The sequence below is a fragment of the Mustela lutreola genome, chromosome 3, assembly GCF_030435805.1.
Source record: "Mustela lutreola isolate mMusLut2 chromosome 3, mMusLut2.pri, whole genome shotgun sequence".
Classification (NCBI taxonomy): Eukaryota; Metazoa; Chordata; class Mammalia; order Carnivora; family Mustelidae; genus Mustela; species Mustela lutreola.
This window is the reverse complement of record NC_081292.1, coordinates 68,106,361-68,131,964: the sequence shown is the minus strand read 5'-3', so window position 1 is coordinate 68,131,964 and position 25,604 is coordinate 68,106,361. Positions and strand designations below refer to the sequence as shown.

At 37.5% G+C, this 25,604-nt stretch overlaps 1 protein-coding gene across 3 annotated transcripts in view; it reads left to right on the top strand.

The window, feature by feature from the left end:
* The window catches only part of DNAJC5B (DnaJ heat shock protein family (Hsp40) member C5 beta), a 93,073-nt gene that overhangs the window by 55,083 nt on the left and 12,386 nt on the right, over positions 1 to 25,604 (top strand). For all 3 annotated transcript variants that reach the window (XM_059166335.1, XM_059166334.1, XM_059166336.1), the window contains exons 4-5: positions 18,884 to 19,097; positions 23,999 to 24,170. In XM_059166335.1, the coding sequence (XP_059022318.1) occupies positions 18,884 to 19,097; positions 23,999 to 24,170 (386 nt within the window). The remainder of the gene's footprint in view (positions 1 to 18,883; positions 19,098 to 23,998; positions 24,171 to 25,604) is intronic.

Here is a 25,604-nt window from a genome sequence, read left to right as displayed (position 1 = left end):
GAAAACAGCATGGAGTTTCCTCAAGAAATTATAAATAGAAATACCATATGATCCAGCAATTCCATGACTGGGTATTTATTTTAAAAAAATGAAAACAATAATTTGAAAAGACATGCACCTCTATTTATTACACTTATGTGCAATAGGCAAGATATGGAAGCAACATAAGTATTCATCAGTAGATGAATGGATAAAGAAAATGTGATATATATGTATATATATTATGGTATATATGCATGTATTATATAATGTATATATGTATATATAATAGTATAATGGAATATTACTCAGCCATAAGAAAGAATAAGATCTTGCCATTTGCAACAGCATGGATGGACCTAGAGGATATTATGTTTAGTTAAATAAGTAAAACAGAGAAATACAAATACTGTGATTTCGCTTATATGTGGACTCTAAAAAACAAAACCAAATAATAAACAAAAAACTAAAAGGAGATAAAGACTCATAAATACAGAAAACAAATGGATGGTTGCTGGGGGGTAGCGGGGCAAATTGGGCAAAATGGGTGAAGGGGAGAGTAGAGGCTTCCAGCTATGGAATAAATCATGAGGATGAAAGGCATACTATAGGGAAACATGTTTGTTCATGGTATTGTAATAGCATTGTAGCTATACTTGTGGTGAGCACAGCATAACATAACCAAGTTGTCAAATCACTATGCTGTGCACCTGAGACTAATATTGTGTGTCAAATACACCTCAATAAAACATGTTTAAACCCAAATGAGATGTCCCTGCATGCCTGTCATAATGGCTAGTATCAAAAAGGCAAAAAAGATCTAAAAGATAAGTGTTGGTAATGATATTGAGAAAAGGGAACCCTGTACACTGTTGGTGGGAATGGAAATTGGTATAATCAATATGGAATATGTAATAGAGGGCCCTCAAAAAATAAAACTACTCTAACTACTATATGATCCAGCAAATCCATTTCTGGGTATTTATCTGAAGGAAATGAAGAAACCATTTGGAAAAGATACATGTACCTCTTTAATCATCACAACATTATTTGCATAGCTAAGACATGGAAACAACCTAAGTGCCCACTGTTGGATGAATGAATAAAGAAAATGTGGCATGTATACAATGGAACATTATCAAGCCATAAAAAAGAAGGAAATTTCATCATTTACAACAATATGGAGAAAGTCAAGGGTATTATCCTAAGTGAAATAAGTCACACAGAGGAAAACAAATACCTTATGATCTCACTTATATGCGGAATCTAAAAGAAAAAAAAAAGAAAAAACTCATAGATACAAAGAACAAATTGGTGGTTGCCAGAGCCAAAAGATGGGGATAAAATGGATGAAAGAGGATCAAAAGGTATAAACTTTCAGTTGTAAAATATATAACTTCTGTCCAAATATATAAAACAAAAGGAGCAGGCTTCACATGTTTTAGTAAAGATCAAATTGCCACAACATGATGATAGGTGTACTCAATGCTTTGCCATAAGTATTATACAATATGTTAAACTACCATGGGGAAAAAAAAAGCATCAAAAAATAATAGCATTCCAAAAAAGTTGTTAAGAAAGTGTTAAATAGCTTGGAAATTGGCAATTCAGTAGTACATTAAAAAAATAAATAAAACAAAACACCAAAAAATTCTATCCAAATAGTCAAACTCATAGAAGCAAAGTTAGAACTGTGGTTTCCTGGGTTTGGGAGAGAGGAGGAGAAAATGGGAAGTTATTCAACAGACAGAGTTTCAGCTTCGGCTTTGCAAGGTTAAAAAGGTCTAGAGCTCTGTTGCACAGCAAGGTGACTAGCTAGTGCTACTGATCTGTACTCAAAATGGTAATTTCACGTTATGGATTTTTTTAAGCACAATTAAGGAAGGAATGAAGAAAGAGAAAGGAAGTGGGGAGGGGAAGAAGGAAGGAGGGAGGGAAGAGGAAAGGAGAAAGGGGGGAGGAAGGAAAAAGAAAAAAGAAATAAAGAAAAGGAAAGGAGAGGAAGAAAGATGTGTTAAATAGTAGAACTTCAAAACCAAACTTTAGTACACAGCCAAATCAGCTGTGGAGTTTTGCAAGCATACAGATGTCCCAGACCTGCAGAATCACAACCTCTAATAGTAGAAGCCTGACACATGAGTTTTTAAAAACATCTCATTCACAGATGATTCTGAGCATCAAATGTTGAAAACTACTGATTTAACTGGGGAGCACAGAAGAAATGATAAACATGGATGACTGTAGCAACACAGTCAGATTGTCTACTCTGTTTCTGGTCCTTTTTATGAGAAGTGACCCTCCTTTGGTTTATTGAGAGTGAATGAAATCCTGTATGTGACAATGTCCACTTAACTCTCAAGTGCCTGCTCCTGGCTTCCCAGTTCTTCGTCTGCCCTATCCTTACTTGGTGTTTGAATACTAGCTTGCTTTTGGAGCACTGGTCCCTTTGGGTAATACTCCTGCCAATCTTGGCCCCAAGGAACTCACATTTGTCTGCTGCCTTGTCTAGTCTCCCAGTCAGGATAGGGCAAGAATCAGGAAGTCATCCTGGAAACCAAGGGAAAAGAAGGTGTGGTCAACAAAACTTATAGAAAGGTCAAATAGAATGAGGGCTAAAAACAGCACATGGATAGGATGATGGAATAGAGAGCAAGTAGAGAACTAGAAATGAGATTACAGTGGGCTGAAGAGTCAGTAGACACTGAGAATGCAACCTTTTTGTGTAAACTACACTTTGAAGAAGTATTACAAAGAAGGGAAGGAGGAGATAATTCAATGATTTGAAGGACAGGCGAGGACATAAATATAGTTTTCCTTTAAAAAAAAATGATGGGGCATGTTTGCTTGCTGAAGACAAACAAGACATTAATGAAGATAATGGAGTTGGGGGGGGTGGGTAGGATTGGTGACTGATGGAGCAGGTTTTGGGAAGATGAACAGGTAGATCCTAGAAAACACTGGCAAGGTTATCCCTAAAGAGAAGATGTTCTTCAGATTAAAAAAAAAAAGGGGGGGGGAAGGATGGCACAATCATGCAGGATTATTTTCTTCTAATGAACTTTTTTTTTTTTAACTTCTCTTGAAGTAGGAAATGAGGTTTCTTGTTGAGAGCGATGAGGAAGAGGAATCAAAGAGAAGATGTAAATCTGGTATAACTGCCACTTGAGAGGGAGTTTATTGAGGCCAAGCAAAAGGACTGACAAGTAGCATAGAAGATCAGCTGAGGCAGAAAAGTGTTGGTCTTTATTGGCCCCAGTTTTCATGATTGTGCAATCTTTTGGAGTAATGCTGGGCATCCCAGAAATGGGAGTACAAGCAATGGAAGACTAATTTCCTTGAGGGCATGGCAGGATATCCAAAATATTTATAGAATTGAATCATTTGATTTGAGCGGTCATGCACTCAAGTGTATGATCACAAGGGTCAGACCGTGCAGTTAAGGAAATTAAGTCAGTGAGGCTGGCATTCTGGAAAAATAGGTCCTGGTAAGTTTAAGACAGGTTTAGGGAAAACAAGAAAGTGAGTGCTTAACACAAAGATGTATCAGGGAGTTATGCTATATATTTTTGCATTGAGAAACCTAGAAGATAAAGACACTGGGGAACCTACAAGAACTACCAGCCTGGACCACCAGTGGAAATTGCCAAGAACTGTCTGCAGCCTTGACACAATTCACTATCACCAGCATTTGAGCTATCTGAGTAGGTGGAAGGCTTGCAGATAGCAAGTGCCTGCTGAGGGCTTTGACTAGAACCAGTCAGTGGTGGCGCTGCTGTTGGAAGGAGACAGAGTTTGTATGGCTGTTTCTTCTACATCTCAGTCTTCTCCTTTGATGTCAGAGTTCAGTAAAGATTGCTAGCTTTAAAACAAACAAAAACAAAAAACAAATCAAAACAAGAAAACAAGAATGCAAAATTTTTCTCAAGAAACGTAGTACTAGGTTACAGGTCCAGAAACTTTTGTTGGAAACCTGAGCCAAATATAGAGATGTTAAGTTGTCTGCAACTCTCAGATTTTGAGCAAGCTACAGGCTGGTAAGAAAAACACATTTAATAAAATGTAACACACAGAGATCTTAGTGGCCTGCTAAAGGCTTGAAGGTTTGCAGTGGCCGACTAGTGTCAGAATATCAGGTCCTTAGTCCTTAATGCAGTACTTTTATGATTGGTATAAAGAAATACTTCTAATATCAGATACTTTATCTACCATGTTTATACAAATATTCCAGTTTATTCCCCCTGATTAGGAAGGATAAAACCTGGTTCTTAAAATTAACCTTAGAAAATTACTGTAACCAGAAAACTATATAAAAGAAAGAGTTATCGATTGGCATTTAAACTTCTCAAAAGTTTAAGTATTTTTAAGTCTCCTATTAAAAAAATACTCAAGCATAATACCTCAAAAAATCATTATATAGTCTGATAAAAACTCAAGATTATTTGCCGTAAAGTGGTATCACTGCCTTGACTGCCACTAGAGGTCAGTACTTGACTCTCCATCTGGTTTTATATGGGGCGGGGTTCAATTCTCTAAAACAGATCATCATTTATGGTTCCTATTGTTATCTCATGCCATCTGCCTCGAATCACGAATGTGACTGTGGATCACAGAGAACTAGAGAACACCCTGACAATTGCTGGGGTGAGCTGTTCTATTCCATCTGCAAATGTTAGGAAATCATAGGACTGTGTAATGTGGCCTTCAGAGGGCCTGGGTGCCTCGGTGGCAGAATACTTGAATCATATACTATGGCAGCAGGTGTTCCAGAAATAATTACATGGCAGGGCAGTGTTGGCATCATTATTCGCAATTTGAAGCTAAATGGTGCCCTGAATTTTCTATTCTGTCCCTTTTGGAGGAAATCTGCACTAATCCTCACCCAGTGGCTCTCTTCCTTGAGCGCTACTAACACTCTTGTTCCTGATTTCTTTCAGCCGCAGACTGTATTGAGTTTCTTGTGGGGAAGGAAAATGTACTGGGTAGAAATGCATGAAAGTGTTTGTCAAGGTTTCAAGGGATTTGGGGGCTGATCAAGAGAAACGATATGACCACGAGAGGCAATAACACACAACCAGATTTATTGGGTGTAGCTCAAACAGGATTGCTTGTGAGGGGAAGACCCTCACAGCATGAGACCATCCAGAGGCTTACAGCTTGGGAACTACCCTCAGAAGGGGAGGGGACAAGGGAACTCAGAGAAGGGGGTGGCAAGAACATTGGAAAGGGGGCTTGCATGTCTGGGCGATATCACTCAGGAGCATAGTAGGAAATCTCTGAGTCAGACAGCTCCAGAGGGCCATGGCAGCTTGGGGTCTCAGAACCATAAGCCTCTATCTTATCAATGGCTCCCACATGTAGGGGGAGGTCTTGCAGGATATAAAGTGAGTAGGCTCTAAAAGGGTGATAATCTGTTTCTTTGGGGTATTTTAAAAATAATTGAATATGTAAAAATTTGAGTTTCACTCTGCTCAGCTTTTGAGCTAATGGGTCTCAGCTTGCATAAAGAAATAAACAATACATAGAGGCAATCTTTGGGCCATTTATATAACAGTGGTATATAGCCTTTTATGTCATTAACATCCACAGTTGACCCTTGAACAACATGCATTTGAACTGTGCTGGTTGTTCACTTTTATGTGGATTTTTCTTTTTTAGGTAAATATAGCCCCGTACTGTAAATCTATCTTCTCTTTATTTTCTTAACAACATTTTCTTTCTCTATTTTATTGTAAAAATACAGTAAAAATTGACTATTTATGTTATCAGTAAGGCTTCTGTCAACAGTTGGCTATTAGTTGTTAAGGCTTGGGGGAATTGAAGTTATACATGGATTTTTGACTGTGTGGGAGGTCAGCACCCCTTACCCTGACATTGTTCAAAGGGTCGACTGTACATGAAGGAGGTGATGGAAACATAAAAGATAACCAGGAGTTCCTGGTTATCACCGACAAAGTAATTTTGATTGGTTCTGCCTTCCACTGAGAGAAACTAGAAAAACTGGAAAAAATTGTATTTTTATATATACATCTTAAAAAAGCAATTGAGATTAAAGAATTACTGCTGATTAGGTCATGATAAGGAAGAAGAGCAGCTGAGAGGCTGAGCAGGACTCTACAGAGAAAAGAGAAAAATCTGGGGCCCTCCCTGACAAGTATGGGAGTCCTGCAATTCTGTTTAGACTCTGCAGTGCTATACTCCAGGACACAGGGAAAAATGGAAGTAAATCTTCTGTGGCTCACTATTACTTTTGTGGTCCTCCATAAACCGTATTCCCTGGTATTCATGTCCTTGTATGGCCCTCTTGAATCTGGACTGTTTCTCTGACCTAATTTAACCAGAAAAATGTGGCAGAATAGTGATGGTGTATCTTAAATCCTAAAAAGGCTCAGCAGCTTCTGCTTTTGCAGTCTGGTTTAAGTCAGCCACCTCTTAAGAAATATATCTATCCTGAGATTATCAAATACTGGGGCTCCTCACCGAGTCACGTGGAGAAGCCACATGGAGAAGAGATCCCAGTCAACAGCCCTCATGGAGCTCTCAACCAGAGCCAGTACCAACTTAACAGCAGGTCAGTGAGGCCATCTTGGAAGCAAATCCGCCAGCTCCAGCTGAGCAGTCCTAGCCAAAGCCAGAGCACAGAAAAAACTCCCCACCAAGGTCTGTCTGATTACATTGTAGGCAAGTGAATAAAATGTTTGTTGTTTTAAGCTGTTAAATTTCACCATGCTTATTATACAGAAACAGATAAGAGTAAACACCAGTCTTTATGGATTATAAGTGAACTTTGAGCCATCGGGGTGACTGAAAAAATCTCAGCATCTAATACTGGACTGTGATGACCCCAGTTCTATAAATGCCTCCAGATACCTGAAAGTAGGAAATAAAACTGCTCTCTGGTATAAGACAACATTGTCTTTGTAGTCCAATTATTTCCTTTAAAATTTTTTTCCAGTTCTATTGGCAAATAATTGGCATACATCACATGTAAGTTTAAGGTATACAGCATGATGATTTGATTTACATGCAATGTGAAATGATTGTTGCAATAGGCTTGGCTAACATTCATCATGCCCTCTAAATACAAAAGAAGGAAAGAGAAAAAAAATTCTGCTTATGGTAAGAACTCTTAGGATTTACTTTTTCATCAATTTCCTATATATCATATTATTTTGAACTTCCTATTTATTTATTTATTTATTTTTAAAAAAGATTTTATTTATTTATTTGACAGAGAGAGAGATCACAAATAGGCAGAAAGACAGACAGAGAGAGAGATGAGGAGAAGCAGGCTCCCTGCTGAGAAGAGAGCCCTATTCGGGACTCGAAGGTAGAGGCCTAACCCACTGAGCCACCCAGGCGCCCCATGAACTTCTTATTTTTTTTAAATTTTATTTTATTTTATTTTAAAGATTTTATTTATTTATTTGTCATAGAGAAGTGAGAGCAAGCACAGGCAGACAGAGTGGCAGGCAGAGGCAGAGGGAGAAGCAGGCCCCTTGCCAAGCAAGGAGCCTGGTGTGGGACTTGATCCCAGGACACTGGGATCATGACCTGAGCCGAAGGCAGCCGCTTAACCAACTGAGCAACCCAGGCATCCCTAAATTTTATTTTTTAAAGATTTTCAAATTTATTTATTTATTCCTGAGAGAGAGAGAGAGAGAGAGAGAGGCAGGCTTAGGGAGAAGCAGGCTCCCTACAGAGCAAGGATTCAGGTGTGGGACTGAATCCCACAAGCCTGGGATCATGACCTGAGCCGAAGGAAGATGCTTAACCAACTGAGCCATCCAGGTGTTCCTCCTTTAAACTTTTTAAAATACAATATCTGAAAAAAAAAATACAATATCTGGCCAAAGTGATAAGCTTAGAAGTCAAGACAATATGAACAAGAATCACCAGAAATGAGATAATAGACATAGCACCACAGACAGCCTCAGGTATTAGAATTATCAGATATAAATTTTAAAATATCTATGATCAAAAAATAAAATACAAATTTGAGAATTTTCACACAAAACTGAAAATCATTAAAAGGGACATTTCAATTTTTTTTTTAAATGAACACATAAATTTTACAACTAAAAAATACAGCAGCTGAACCTAAAGAATTCAAGGGTAGTGTTTAGCAAGTTAGAGAGCTGACTGGAAGAGAGTCCAGAATAAAATAACAAGAAAAAAAACTACAAAAGGACAGGAAACAATGCAAGAAGGTAAAATACATAGAAGATCCATTAAGAAGGTCTTAGAAAAATGTAACTGAAGTCTGAGAAGGAGAGTGGAAAGAGAATAAGAGGAAAGCCATTTGAAAACAATGTATGTGAATTTTCCAGGTTCACAAACAGTATCAATCCATATATATCAGAAGCCCAATAAAAGCCAAGCAGAACAAATAAAAAGAAATCTGTATCAAAGCACATCACAGGAAAACTGCTGAAAACCAATGATGTAAAAGCCATTATGGCAACTAGAAAAATAAAATGCAAACTATCTTCAAAGAACAACAATTAGACTTAAAACGGATTTTTCAACAGAAATAGTGGAATTCAGAAGAAAATGGACTGACATTTTCAGTGTGAAGAGAAAATAATTAATAACCTATAATTCTGTATCCACGGGAGATACCCTTCAAAAATGAAGGTGAAATAAAGACATTTTTAAGTTAAACAAAAATTGCAAGAATTATCAGCAGATCTGCACTAACAGTTATACAAAAGGGTGTTCATGGGCAGAAGGAAGATAACTTTTGATGGATGGTCAGAGATGCAAGATATAATCAATAGCAACAAAATTGAAAAATACATGAGTAAATGCACATAAATGCTGTGAAAATCATGAAATAATGATTATATTAAATAGCAATTCTTGAGGGACTAAGAGATGGAGAGAATTAAAGTACATGCTACCAACATTTAAGTTGGGAGGCAAGTAATAGTGTTCATGTTCTAAGATTTTTATATTGTCTTGGAGAAAGGCAAGAAGCACCTTGACACTGGACTGTAATATGGGTTTTGTAATCTCTAGGAAAATCCCAAGGGGAATTTTAAAAATGTGTAATTTTCAAACCAACAGAGGAAAAAAGTAGAAAAATTAAGAAGAACCAATCCAAAAGAAGGCAAGAAAGGTGAAGAAAGAAAATATATTTTAAATGTGACCAAAAAAGTGGAAGTGGTAGATTTAACCTGAGATATATCAATAATTATATTAAAAATAAACATAGACCAAATACTTCAATTAAAAGAAAAAGATTGTCATTGTTAATTAAATAACCAAAACACACATCTAATTTGTAAACATACCAAAAAATTGAAACTAAAAGTAGGGGAAAATATATCCCATGTGATGCCTACCCAAAGAAAGTTGGTGTTGCTTTATTAATATCAAGGTGATAATAAAAAGTGTTTTAGGGATAAAGAGGAATATTTCAAGTGATAAAAGTTCAATTCACTAGGAATGTTTAACAGTTCTTAATTTGTATGCTTCAAAAACCACAGCCTAAAATACAGCAAAAAGTGACAACTATAAGGAGAAATATGTAAACCTACAGTCACAGTGGGAGACTGCAGGTTTAACAAACCTGTTTGATAGAGTAGTAAAATGCCCAAGAATTTAGAAGATTTGAACAAAAATATTATCAAATAAAATCTAATGCTCTTATACAAGAATGAAGCACTTAACAGGTATGGAATGTATTCTGTAAAGTATACTATGTATTAAGTTCACATGAAACATTTACAGAAATTGAATAAAGAGAGACGTAAAGCATCTCTCAAATTTTGAAGGATTTAAATAAAAATATTTTTCACTATAGCACACTCAAGCTTGAGAGCAAAAACTAAAAGATAACTAGAAAATTCCAATATATTTGAAAATTTGGAGGCACAATTTAAACTAATTCATCAGATCAATGGAACAGAATACAGAACCCACAAATGGACCCTCAACTCTATGCTCAACTAATCTTTGACAAAGCAGGAAAGAATATTCAATGGAAAAAAGTCTCTTCAACAAATGGTGTTGGGAAAATTAGGCAGCCACATACAGGCGAATGAAACTGGACCATTCTCTTACAGCATACACAAAGATAAACTCAAAATGGATGAAAGACCTAAATGTGAGACAAGAATCCATCAAAATCCTAGAGGAGAACACAGGCAGTAACCTCTTCAACATTGGCCACAGCGACTTCTTTCAAGACCTGTCTCTAAAGGCAAGGGAAACAAAAGCCAAAATGAACTTTTGGGATAAAAAGCTTTTGTGAGCAAAGGAAAGAGTCGACAAAACTGAGAGGCAACCCGTGGAATGGGAGAAGGTATTTGCAAATGATACTACAGATGAAGGACTGGTATACAAGATCTATAAAGAACTTTTCAAACTCAACACCCAAAAAACAAATAATCCAGTCAAGAAATGGGGAGAAGACATGAATAGACACTTCTCCAAAGAAGACATACCAATGGCTAACAGACACATGAAAAAGCATTCAACATCACTAGCCACCAGGGAAATTCAAATCAAAACCACAATGAGATACCACCTTACACCAGTTAGAATGGCAAAAATTAACAAGAAAGGAAACAAGTGTTGGAGAGGATGTGGAGAAAGGGGACCCTCTTACATTGTTGGTGGGAATGCAAACTGGTACATCTCCTCTGGAAAAGAGTATAGAGGTTCCTCAAGCTCTAAAAATAGAGCTACCCTATAACCCAGCAATTGCATCACTAGGTATTTACCCCAAAGGTACAAAACTAGTGAAAAGAAGGGGCACAAGCACCCCAATGTTCATAGCAGCAGTGCCCATAATTGCCAAACTGTGGAAGGAGATGAGATGCCCTTCAACAGAGGAATGGATAAAGAAGATGTGGTTCATATATACAGTGGAATATTACTCAGTCATCAGAAAGGATGAATACCTGCCATTTGGATCTACATGGATGGAATTGAAGAAGATTATGCTAAGTGAAATAAGTGAACCCGAGAAAGACAACTATCATATGGTTTCACTCATATGTGGAACATCAGGAATAGAGCAGAGGACAACAGGGGAAGGTAAGGAAACTGAATGGGAAGAAATCAGAGAGGGAGATAAACCATGAGAGACTCTGGACTCTGGGAAACAAACTCAGGGCTGCAAAAGGGAGGTGGTGGGGGTATGGAGGTAGCTGAGTGATAGGCATTAAGGAGGGCATGTGGGATGATGAGCACTGGGTGTTATACACAACTAATTAATCGTTGAACACTACATCAAAAACTAATGATGTGCTATATGTTGGCTAATTGGACATCATAAAAAAAGAATACATATAGAAAATAATGTGTTAAAAAATAAAACACAATTAAAATGAGAAAATATCTAGAAGTGAACATTACATATTAAAACTTGTGGAATGCAGTTGAAGTAGTACTTAGAGGAAAATTTATAGTATTAGATACACATACTAGAAAATTGTGTCCAGCAATAAATTAAAAAATAATACATAATGAACAAGTTGAGTTTATCCAACCACACAAACTTCATTTAACATTAGAAAACCAATCAATCACATTAACAGAGAGAGGGAGAAAAAATGTGTTTCCTCAATAGATGCAGAAAAAGCATTTGATAAAATTCAACATCAATTGACTGTTAGTGAATAGTAAAAGAGAAGAACTTGCTTTTTAAAAAGATATATTATTATATCTATAGAGATATATCTATATCTATCTATATCTATGATATATGTCTTTATTTATTTGAAAAAGAGAGCGTGAGCTTGGGGAGGTGCAGAGGGAAAGGGAGCGAGAGAATCTCAAGCAGACTCTGTGCTGTGTACAGAGCCTAATTCAGGGCTTGATCTCATGACCCTGAGATTATGACCTTAGCTGAAGTCAAGAGTTAAACTATCAAACAACTGAGCTATCCAGACACTCCCCAGAAGAACTTTCTTTTTAAGATACTAAGAGATACTTTAAAGTACCATATTCCAAACTATTATTGGCCCAGAAATAGCCAAGCAGACCAATGAAGCTGGACAATCTAGACATATAAGGAAAGGATTTTATTTTTTAAATAAATGGTGCTGGGACAGTTGTATAACCATATTTTAAAGATGAGACTGGACATCTATATTCTACTACATTGAAAAATCAGTGACAAATCAATTCCTGACTTCCATGTGAAAGGCAAATCTATAAAGGTTTTAGAGTTTAGAATTTATAGGACAATATCTTTCTGAATTCATGATAAAACTCATAAACTAAATTAAGAATTTCTGTTCATCAAAAGATTCCAGAAAGAAACTAACAACAAGTTCCCAGAAAGGGAGACTGTATATGCAATACAAAGAAATAACAACAGATTCACATATATAGTACGTATTTTTTTTAAATACTACAATTTAAACATCAAACTAAAAACAGACAAAAGACTATGTACTTAAATAGATGATATCCAAATGCCATATATATGTGTGTATATATATATCAGCCTCATTAGTAATTAGGAAAATGCAAATTAAGCCACAAAGGTGGTGATGTATCGCCAGACTATCAAACACTCAATGTCCACCAATACCAAATGTCAGGGAGATGTGCACTGGGGCTCCTATATTGGTTTATTATGTTTTCACTTGGGTGTTAGCTTAGTCCAAGAGGGCACAGGAGTTCCACTGAACTTCCAATATTATGACAACTATCAAGTCCCATTATCATAACACTTGCCATCACCTGGGGTTGCTAATCTAGAGTTTGTTTTCACCTTCAACTCTGGTTTATAGCAGTTCATTTTCCTATTTATCACCAGTCTCCTTCCCACGATAGCCATTTTTTTTCTAGAATGAATAGTCTATGTCTCAGCTCAGATTTTGCTTTCTTTTGCAGCCTGAGCTTTTTCAAACTCAGATTTTGCCTTTTTTTTTTTTTTTCCTATCTTTGCAGTAGATGCTGACTCTGTCACAAGGATAGTTTTAAGGGCTCTAGGATATGGGGGGAAAATCACTCTTCCTTTTCTGTTCTTTCCTCTTAGGCAGCAGGTAGCTTCTTCTGGGACATTGGAAGAGGGGCAATAAACTTTGTGGCGGAGAAAGCTTAGCAGAAAGTCACACCACAATGGAGAATATTTTTTTTTAAGAGGAGGGTGGGTGCAAAGGGCAGAGGAAGAGGGAGAGAGAGAATCATAAGCAGGTATACAGGCCTCCATCTCCCCACCCTGAGATCATGACCTGAGCCTAAGTCAAGAGTAGGACGCTTAACCAACTAAGCTACCCAGGCTCCCCCATAATGGAGAAATTTTGGAACAGGAAACAATATGTGGTCATTGGAGAAACCAGCTGGAAATGTATTGAGCAGGGAAAGGCAACTTATAGACACAGCCATGCCAGGATGGGACTTAGTTCCCAGAAGCTTGGATCCCCAAGGTTTCCTGTGACATTTCAACCCCATGGAGGTATATCTGGTCTAGAGGTGAGGGAACATGGTCAGAATCAGGTCTCAGATAACTTAGAGCCTGGTAGACAGTGGTAGATATATCTGATGTTAAGAAGATTAGATATTAAGAGGAAGAAAACTGAGCAGAACACTGTAATTCTTATTAGAATTATGCTACTGCCTCAGAATAGGGGCATTAAGTAATTACAACAATATATCCCATGTTTATCTTATCTGCCACTCATTGAATTCACTATGCATTTCAGTTGACAGTTGTCATTGGATTTTGAAGTGGAAGTTAGAGGAATTGATGCTATTATTCTAACATTAGTTATAGCCATACCAGATTAATAGATGACTGACTATAGAGAGATTTAGAACAAAAGGCATACATTCTGGTTGAGTATTATGTCACTCTAAAGTATAAAATGAGAAATTATAAGATCTTCAAAATAAATTAGGTAAATTTTATATTTAAGTGTACTCTAGACACTTCCCTTTTACTCTAAATTCCATACGTGCTTCCTTGCTCTATAGGCAACTCCCAAAGATGGGTCATTGACCAACTACTTCCTGAGCAGTTGTGTAGTTTTGGCAGCTGCCTCTGCTAGCCATATTTCCCAAGGATTCCTCAGAGCCAAGAGTATCTGCCAAGAGGAGTCAAAATGCTGCTGACGACCAGGAATTGGATTTGTTACAAATGGAGATGGTCCAGCCCTCTGAATTTGCCAAAGCTATTGTTAGAGGAGTGTGATAAATGGTTGAGTGCATCTGCCCTTGTGAGCTGACAAAGAGCTGAGCAGCTTAAAATATGACAGGAAGCCAGGCTTCTCTGGTTAAGTCTCGGGCAGTGTGTATCAGTCTACAACTGAAACCTAAAAACAAGGAGATTTATGCAAAGAGACACTTTCCAGGGGTTTCTTTTTTCAAGGCAGAAGTAATGGCTCTTGTATTTGATAGGCCTGGAAATGATTTCTGGGCCTAGTAGGGGAAAATGTAGCAATTGTATCCCAGGGCACCATGTGAGAATTCCAGGAATATCATCCCATTAAAATTAATGTGTTTAAAGGATCCATTTGATGTGTTTTTGATGATCACTGTATCATTGAAGTTAGAGGACTTCTTTCTTCCTTTTTCACCCCTTCTAATTTGGTGGGAGGTCACTTAAGAGAACTAAACATTCAGCTACTAAATGAAAACAACATTTATAATGAGGTTGGAAATGCTTACAGAAGGAAACTGTGCAAAGTAATCTGTATATTTTTTTGTAACAAGAAAAAAAATAATCATCTATAATCCTAATGTGCAGTTATAAGCACTGTTAATTGTGGTTATAAACTTCCATGTTCTTCTTTCTACTGATTTTTCTGCTTTATTTTTCCTTATATAAAGACATATATACCAATGTGTATGTGTGTGTGTGTGTGTTTGTGTGTGTATGTGTATGTGTCAAGGTCACTAAAGATTTCTATATCACTAAACCCAAGTGATCAATTCTTCATCCTCATCATATTTGACCTGTTAATGGTGTTTGACAGAAATGACCACTATCTTCCTCGAAATACTTTGTTCACTTAGATCCCAAGACTCCATATTCTCCAGATTTTTTTTCTTCTGTATCATTGGCCTTTCTGTTTTAATCCCTCTGCTTGTTCTTCTTTCCTGAAGCCCAGTTTTTGGACTTCTCTTGGACCCACTCCCTTGGGAGTCTTTTCCAGTTTCATGGCTCTAAATACCATTTATCCACTGAGAACTCTCAAACATATATCTCCCACAATAATTCTTGCCAAAACTCCAGACTCATATATCTCTTTTACCTCCATGTCCACTTGGAAGTCCAATAGGCATATCGAAGTTGTCTAAAATACAACTCTAAATTTTAGCAAACCATGCCCTACTGCAAGAACAAACAAAATCTCTTGCCAACTCATTAGATAGTAACTACAAACTTTTGTTTGCTTAGCCCCAAACTCGAGCACCATCTCTGATTTCTCTTTCTTTTATATCCCACATCCAATCCATCAGCTAGCTCTCAAAATATATTGAGAAACCAACCACTTCTCATTATATTTTTCACTACCACACTGACCAGAACCACCATGAACTTCACTAAAAGAGTGTCACTGCTTTGGGTTTTGTCCTCTCCAACAGTTGATAATCCTTCTAAAACTAAAGTCAGATCATACCACAGTTTTTCTCAAAAAACCCCAATGGCTTCCCATGCCACCTAGACCAAAAGCCAAAGTCCTTAAAAATAGTGTACTAACATTCTATGTGCCTTACTTTTTTAATTAAAAATATAAAACAGGCAGCATGGTGATGGTTAAGAGCATGTGTTCAGGGTCAGATTGCCTGTATTCAAAGCCTGGTTCTAATTATTAGTTGTATGATGTTGGGCAAGTTACTTAACTTTCTGGGGTCTAAATTTCCTCATCTGTAAAATGGGATCATTATAATAACTATTTCAAAGAGTTGTGAATATTAACAAATATTTGTAACATGCTTATAATAGTGCTCGTATATAGCAAAGATTATAAAAGATTTTTAAAATGACAAAATAGGCATTTATGCTATTGCCATGATTTCATCATGAATTCTGCACATCAAAAACATCTCCAGTGGTCCTATCTATAAGAATTTATAGATAATACAAATGTTTCTCAAAAAGCATGAAATGGGGGCGCCTGGGTGGCTCAGTGTATTGGGCCTCTGCCTTGGGCTAAGGTCATGATCCCAGGGTCCTGGGATCGAGCTCCGCATCGGGCTCTCTGCTCAGCGGGGAGACTGCTTTCTCCTTTCTCTCTCTGCCTGCCTCTCTGCCTACTTGTGATCTCTGTCTGTCAAATAAATAAATAAATAAAATCTAAAAGAAAAAAAGCATGAAATATTTTGGTTAAACAAATTTTAAAAATGAACTATCATTGCTTTTGTTTATTCTGAGTAAGAGTTGAAATAGATTTTATACCATGATTTATACTTTTAAGTACTTTGGTACTTTTTTTTTTCAATAACTATATTTATTAGTAAATGCTCACAACAGTAAGTAAAGCTACCATCGATCACCATACAACAATATGCCAATATTATTGACTATACTCTATATGCTATACTTTTCATTCCCATGACATTTATTTTATAACGAAGTTTGTACCTCTTAATCCCCTATACCTTTTGTGCCCATTTTTTTTTTCCCTCTCCACTCTGGCAACCAATTTGTTCTCTGTATTTATGAGTCTGGTTTTGTTCGTGGGTTGGTTGGTTTCATTTTTCATATTCTACACATAAGTGAAGTCATATAGTATTTGTCTTTCTCTGTCTGACTTATTTCACTTAGCTTCATACCCTCCAGGTCCACTCACGTTATGCAAATGGCAAGATTTCGTTCTTTTTTATTGCTCAGTAATGTTCCATTATGCTATATATATACTATAAATATACTATATTTATATATAAATAAATATATAAATATTTACGTTATTTTTAATATTTTTAAATATATAAATATTTACATTATTTTTTAATCCATATATACTATATATTATCCATATATACTATATATTATCCATATCCATACCCATATTCATCTATCAATGAACACTTAGGATTCCGTATCTTGGCTATTGTAGATGATGCTGCAATAAACATACGGATGCATATATCTTTTCCAATTAGTGTTTTTGTTTTCCTTGGGTAAGTACCCAGAAGCGGAATTACTGAATCATATGGTACTTCTATTTTTAGTTTTTGGAAGAAGCTCCATACTGATTTTTATAGAGACAACAAGAATTCACATTCCACCAACAGTGCACAGGGTTTCCATTTCTCCATATCCTTGCCAACATTTATTTTTTCTTGTCTTTTGATACTGGCCATTCTGATTGGTGTGTGATGATATCTCGTTGTGGGTTTGATTTGCACTTCCCTGATGATTAGTGATGTTGAGCATCTTTTTACATGTCTGTTGGCCATCTGTATGTCTTGCCTGGAAAAATGACAGGTCCTCTGCCTATTTTTTTAAAAATTATTTTTTTAAAAGATTTTTTAAAAAAATTTATTTGATAGAGAGAGATCACAAGCAGGCAGAGAGGCAGGCAGAGAGAGAGAAGGAGGAAGCAGGCTCTCCGCTGAGCAGAGAGCCCGATACGGGGCTCGATCCCAGGACCCTGAGATCATGACCTGAGCTGAAGGCAGAGGCTTTAACCCACTGAGCCATCCCGGTGTCCCCCTCTGCCCATTTTTAAATCACATTATTTTTTAAACACGATGATGCTGAGCTGCTTAATCACCCACTTTCTAACCAGCAATAATTTAATTCCTAAAATAGGTGAGATTTCTTTCTCCCAATTTACTATGTAGATTGACTTATAAAGTACACTTTATTTTTCTGCTCTATTTATGGTCCATTGTTATTGCATTAAAATGAAATGGTTTAATCTAAACCCAAACAAAAGCTTAGGGTATATTCCTATATATATAGCTATCATGGTCACAGTAGAGAGAAAAAGTCATACAAAATTTCCAGTCCGAGTCATAAAATTCATTGAGTGGAAAAATTACTACAGGCTCAGTTTTTTGACATGGTTTTACTCATTATTTAAATCTGTCTGTAAAGGGAAGTGAAGGAAATGGCCACCAGTTACTCCCCTGATGATCACAGCTCAGTTCTTACATTCATTTCATAGGGTTATACTTGAGTATAACTGAAGAATAAATAACCCTCAAATATCTCCCTCCCCCTCACACACTGTAACATAACACATACACATACCCTTCAGGAAATGACTTGTGATCCACAGAGAAGAGAGCACTTTTTACACAAGTAAATTCCTACAGATTTTTCAATTTTGAATGGAAATTATTCAAAATGGAAAGACCTATTTGAAAAGACGTCAAAAAGTTAAAAAAAAAAAAAAGAAAAGAAGTCAAATATACATTTGAAAACAAAGGAAGTCATAGTAGCTGCTCATTAAAATGAAAGGGACTAAGGATTTGTGTGAGATTTGTGAAAAGGGTCATATTATTTATCCAAGGGAATATGAATCAGATTTTTTTTGACAGTTGAGTTTAACTTTTTGAATACGTGGTATGAAGTTTTGTTAATTCTAGAAACTTGTTCCAGTTCTAAGTGGAATTTTGATATAAACTGACCCTATTGCAGAACTCTTAAAGGCCTCTGCATATTGAAGTGGGCCACTGATCAGCTCCTAGGTAAAAATAAAGTTCACATATTTGCCAGCAGCAAAAACGGACTCCACAACTATGCAGCAGTTTGAGAATTCCTTTGAGGATGTGAGGAAAGAAACAATCCTACTGTGCCTGCACATTAGAAACAAGAGACAACGTCTGATGAAAACTTACTCAGTTACACCAACATTTTTGTGAAACTTACCACCTCACAGTAATTGCCTGTAAACACAACGTACAAATGAATAGCTTCCCTCCTAAAATGTCACTGCAATTTGTTGTCAAATAACCCTTTTCCTCACTTTTTTTTTAATTTTAAAAGAAAATTGGCCCTGAAACACCATCCAGACAAGAATCCAGATGACCCAGCTGCTGCTGAGAAGTTTAAAGAAATCAACAACGCCCACACAATACTTACTGACATGTCAAAGAGAAACATATATGACAAGTATGGCTCTCTGGGACTCTATGTGGCTGAGCAATTTGGAGATGAAAATGTTAATACCTACTTCATGCTGTCAAGCTGGTGGGCAAAGGTAAAGCAGTTTTTTCTTTAAAAATTATATCCTAGAAAAATCATGGTGTTATTCACTCTTTAGACTCCATTTCAGAGAAAACCTAACCTTCACTGTATTACTAAACTCTTGTAAATAAAAAAAGAGATGCCCCTTCGACCAAAAGCTGTTATTTGAGGATCCTTTTTGTTTTGTTTTAGCTCATCAAATAATTATAAAATACAGCACGACTTAAAATACCTCTAGACAGACATTATAATTGAATTTGAGGCTTTAGGTTAATTCTGACTGCCCTCCCTCTCCCTGTAATGACTAATTAAGAACTGACTCACTGCTCAAAAACAAAAATAATTTATTAGTGAGACAAGTGCTTAGTAAATCATTATAGGACAAATTTAGCCATGTACTGTACTATCTATAGCATAAGCTACCTGAGCAAACATAGTACTTGGGAGAATGTGTGGTAATTATGTCATAGGCTCACATGGGGCCTGACTTCAAGTAATGGAGAAGGAGCTGGAAAAAGTGAGAATTAAGTAATGCTGGACAGGGTGTTGAAGAGACACAGAGGGAGGGGGAAAAAAGTATATCTGGTCAAGAAGAAGGCAATGTTTTATTTAAGGATTTAGTGCAATCAGAATTGACTTTTGACAGTAATTATTGTGTGTTTTCCTAGGAATACCTAGTGTTTGATGATGAGTGTTTGATGATGGTTACATATTTGGTTATGAATTTTAATATCCTTATCTTCTGATAAAAGTGTATTTACATGTGAACCATATATATGGTCCATCAGCATATTTTTTGGACAGTTCATATATTTTGTGAAAGCATATGAACTCACATTCATATGCGTACTAATTAATAATTTTAAAAACTACATATTTCCAAAAAGAGGGACTGCTATTTTCTTCCACTAGAATAAATCTTGCTAAATTGCAGAGTTTGATATACACAGGAGGAGAGAGAATATATTTTTATACATAAGCATGGAGAGTCTGCAACCTGAAGGCTCACTTGTCTTCTACAGTCTCCTAAATTTCTTTTTGTAGAGATAACTGGGATTCCCACTGAAATCCCCTTTCCCTATTGTTGAAGACCTGGGAGGGAAACAAGTTCCCACCGAGTGGATTGGACCTTGGAATGAGAGTGTACATAATGACAATGTCATTTAGGATAGATGGGGTGTTCATATAACAATGTGGCTTGCCTGTGAATCTAACCTCCAGGTATGACATTCTCTCCATGGGAAGGTGCATCTGGCCTTCTAGATAATTTACACACTAGAACCTTGTTGTATATTGGGGCTAGCATTCATAAAAACAAGAATAAGCTTCCTTGCTGAGGAAGTTGACAAAACTGACCAAAATTCATATAGAAAAGCAGAAGCTGTCCAGCAGTATAAGAGGTATGTGAAATAATTCCTAATATGGCTCTTTAAGATAAGGTTATTTAAAAAATCCACGTTCTTCTTCTGTTTATGTCAAAAACCTCATTGTGCAGTGCCCATTAGAGTGGGATGGCATGTAATGACTGTGTATTAAGTATGCACTGCAAGAATGATTTATGGTATCACTGAAAATACGTATTTCAAAATATTGGACTCCTACTTATGCCTAGTAGTGTGCTAAGAACTGTAAGTATACAAGGCAAGGTTATTTCTGCAAAAGGTAAACAATCTAGTTGGAATAATTAAAGAACAAAACAGTATACAGATTAAAGGAAATTTTTGGAGAAGGGAAAAATATGGGAATTGCATGGTAAAGACAAAAAAGGACAAAGGTAGGTAAAGAAAGGAGGAGCTGGTTGGGGCAGTAACCCAGGAATACTGCACAGGAGTGTTTTGGAGGCAGTTGGTGAGGTGAAGGGTGTTAGAGTTCTGTTTTCAGAGTAATTTATTTAAGTCTATGAAAATGTAGAGTATACATGGCAAAAAGATGATTGACATGAGAAGTGTGACTAAAGCTACCTCACTCCAAGCCACTGTAGGCTCCATGCCATAGGGGCCAGGGTCAGGGATGGGGAGCTGGTCTAGGAAGCAGGAATGAGCCAGATGAGGTTCATCAACATTAAAGATTTCTACCCTAAGTTTCTGAAGAAGTGCGTACGAATAAGACGATCTTCATCCACTTCCTCTTTTTAGATAAAATCTGCATTCTTATTCAAAGATGTATAAAGCACTTCCTAGATTAAATAACATATTTTTTTAAAAAATCAAATTTATTTTCCTCAATTAACAAAAGTTGGCATATTTTAATTTAAATTGGAGATTGGGGAAGTTCTTTTTATTTGAAACTATGGCAGACTTCGTAAAGCAAACTTTTTATCTTAATCTTTTTAAAGTATTTTTATTTATTTATTTTTGAGAGAGAGAAAATGAGCATGGGGAGGGGCAGATGAGCAAGGAGCCTGATACAGGACTCAATCCCAGGACTCTGGGATTAGGACCTGAGCTGAAGGCAGATGCTTAACTAGCTGAGCCACCCAGGGACCCTTAAGCAAACCTTTTATATGCTTGTGGGAAAACCCTAGTGCTGGATGTTCATTAGGAGGAACAAAACATTTGTTTATCTATCCATTACTTCACAATTCATTAATTCAATAGGTATTTATTATCTTCCACAGGACATGAACTAAATCCTTAGGTTAGGAGGGACTGAAGGATGACTAACATATAGTTCCAGGCTTCAAGAACCTCAGTCTAATGTGAGACAGACATATAAAGTGATCAATGTCCTAAAGTGTCAACAACAACAACAAAAAACGTGGGGGAAATTTATATGTATAGTTGGGGCACAAAGGAGGGAGAAACTGTTTGAGTGGGGGAGATCAGAAAAGATGTCAGAGAGAGGATCTTTGAGATGAACCTTGAACACAGAGTGAGCATTTTTTAGATGGCTGGGGAATGGGAAGGAGCCCTATGGGCAGATGGATCCACAGGGAAAGCAAAGCTAGGGTAGGTACAGCAGGAACAGGGCTGTGCTAATTCACTGAAGGGTTTTAAGCCAGATGAATATTAATAAGGAGCTCGAACCTTTCCTGAGAGGCTGGAAAGTTGCTACATAGGTTCAAGAGAATGTGTATTTCAGAAAGTTCCAACTACAACGTACAGAATAGAATAGGAGGCAAGAATAGAAGCAGGGAGGCCAGTTAGGAAGCTAGTGAAATGTTAAAGGCATATATAATGAGATCTTTCTAAAGTCCTACTGGTCAGAATAGAGACAAAGAGGGCGAGTGTAAGAGATCTTGAAGAACTGGCAGAAGTTGGTGACTAAGAGAAATGTGGAGGTGGGAGGGAAAGCTATCAAAACTCTTCTTTGGTGAGAATGATTCAGTACCCTTGGTTAGCTCATTTGATCTGTAGAGGTTTTTTGTTGTTTTGTTTGCTCTATTCTTTTTTTTTTTTTTTAAGGATTTTTTAAAAACTATTTATTTGATAGACAAAGATCACAAGTAGGCAGAGAGATAGGCAGAGAGAAAGAGAGAGAGAGGAGGAAGCAGGCTCCCCGCTGAGCAAGAGCCAGATGTGGGGCTCAATCCCAGGACCCTAGGATCATGACCTGAGCCGAAGGCAAAGGCTTTAACCCACTGAGCCACCCAGGCACCCCTTGTTTGCTCTATTTTTTTTTAAATTTCTCTTCAACATAACAGAATTCATTGTTTATGCACCACACCCAGTGCTCCATGCAATACGTGCCCTCCATAATACCCACCACCTGGCTCCCCCAACCTCCCATCCCCCGCCCCTTCAAAACCCTCAGATTGTTTTTCAGAGTCCATAGTCTCTAATGGTTCATCTCCCCTTCCAATTTCCCTCAACTCTCTTCTCCTCTCCATCTCCCTATGTCATCCATGTTATTTGTTATGCTCCACAAATAAGTGAAACCATATGATAATCGACTCTTTCTGCTTGACTTATTTCACTCAGCATAATCTCTTCCAGTCCCGTCTATGTTGCTACAAAAGTTGGGTATTCATCCTTTCTGATGGAGGCATAATAATACTCCATAGTGTATATGGACCACATCTTCCTTATCCATTTGTCCGTTGAAGGGCATCTTGGTTCTTTCCACAGTTTGGTGACTGTGGCCATTGCCGCTATAAACATTGGGGTACAGATGGCCCTTCTTTTCACTACATCTGTATCTTTGGGGTAAATACCCATAGTGCAATTGCAGGGTCATAGGGAAGCTCTATTTTTAATTTCTTAAGGAATCTCCACACTGTTCTCCGAAGTGGCTGCACCAACTTGCATTCCCACCAACAGTGTAAGAGGGTTCCCCTTTCTCCACATCCTCTCCAACATACGTCGTTTCCTGTCTTGCTAATTTTGGCCATTCTAACTGGTGTAAGGTGGTATCTCAATGTGGTTTTAATTTGAATCTCCCTGATGGCTAGTGATGATGAACATTTTTCCATGTGTCTGATAGCCATTTGTATATCTTCATTGGAGAAGTGTCTGTTCAGGTCTTCTGCCCATTTTTTGACATGATTATCTGTTTTGTGTGTGTTGGGTTTGAGAAGTTCTTTATAGATCCTGGATATCAGCCCTTTGTCTGCACTGTCATTTGCAAATATCTTCTCCCATTCCATGGGTTGCCTCTTTGTTGACTGTTTCCTTTGCTGTGTAGAAGCTAATGACCACCATAGTTTATGAATAAAGAAGAAAACATCACCCTTCATTACTTAGTCTACAAGTCACTTCCTGTGAACTTGTTAGAAAAAACTATATAAGGAATTTGTTTCCAAGGTAACTAAAAAGCTATTTCTTGTATGTAATAAGGATGAGGGTGACTATGAGGTCTGCAGGGTGAACCGTGTTATCTTCAGGTCTCTGAAGATAGATGGAGTCACACTTAATTTCTGGGATTCTCCCATACCCCACCACCCTTCAACCCTATTTTGTTTTGCCTCTCCCTTAGACCCTGTTTGTCATCATTGGCCTCTTGACTGGCTGTTATTTCTGCTGCTGCCTATGCTGCTGTTGCAACTGTTGCTGTGGACACTGCCGGCCCAAATCATCGGTGCCAGAGGAGGACTTCTACGTGTCCCCAGAGGATCTTGAGGAGCAGATCAAAACTGACATGGAAAAAGGTGGAGTAAGATGAGAGCAGAGCTAATGGTGTCCCTTCACAGACCTGACCAAGCATGAGGTCCCTGATGACAATTATCACTAAAGTAAGAGAGATCCAACAACACAATGAGGGGAATCCCAAAGATGGTCACTTTGGGTACCTTTTTTGAAAAGGATGAAAGGACAGTTCCCTTTCCCAGCTGCAGAAAAAAGCAGAACCTGACACCACTAAAAAGAAATCACAAAATATGCTGATCACAAAGCAAAGCTGATACAATTCATGATCTCGTTACAGGAGCATAAGGTCTAGGTGCAGGGAGGTTTGGGTGGGAATGCTCAGCCATACACAAGAACCAAGCCAAGCCTGTTACTTTGGGATCTCTATTTATATAGAAGGGAACGGACATTAGGAAAAGTCAACAACCCTTGACTTTTTCTTCTTTCTGATCACTTTGTGGGTAGTTTTGGGTAGGACGGACGAAGGGTGATCTTTCTTCTCTTACAAATCCACACATCCAGAGCTAGCCTCAGCCAGCATCAAGAATACTGTCCTGTGGAAATGGGACTATTTGCTTTGCTAAATCACCTCCACATGTTTGTCTATATGTATACATGGCTATGACATAGTACTTGATTCATCAAGCTCATTCCACCTACAATTGATAAAGAAAAAATATAAAGAAAGATGAAACCTCACAGAATTCACAACACCGGGAATACTTCCTATGCTCTGGGAAATGCCTTTGTGTAAACAAGATGGAGTCAAACGTGCCATTGTCCTTTCTGTCTTGCAGCCATAATCCTCCTATCATTTTCTCCTATACAATGCCTCTTTATTCTGTATTACAGACTTCATCACTAAATCACTAAGAACCCTGCGCAGCCAAATACAAGAATTACTTGATAATTCAGACAGGAACCCATTGTTGTCAGAATGGCTGATATTAGGAATGGTACACTTCTCTGCACTGGACTGGACTCTGATTCTTTTGATCACAATGAAACAGAATTTCTATGACATCAAACAGCAGAGACTATTTAAAATCTGCCATATACTTTTTATTCCCTACCAAATGTGATGCTAAGTAATAGTGTTATTACCCACCCTGAGTCCAGCTTGAAGGAAGAAATCTTCCATTATATGTATCACACTTAGTCCAGACCATTTTAGAATTGGGAGTCAGAGAGGACTGATGGATTTTCCTGCAACCTGTGACCCTTTCTGGGGACTACTAGGTGGTCATTCTAGAAAACAGGGGAGTTACTCTAACAATTAAAAAAAAAAAAGACTTTATATATACACTTGAGAGAGAGAGAAAGAGCACGCACAAACAGGGGGAGCAGCAGAGGGGGAGGGAGAAGCAGGCTCTTCACCAAGCAAGGAGCCCGATGTGGGACTTGATCCCAGGACCCTGGGATCATGACCTGAGCTGAAGGCAGAGGCTCAACCGTTT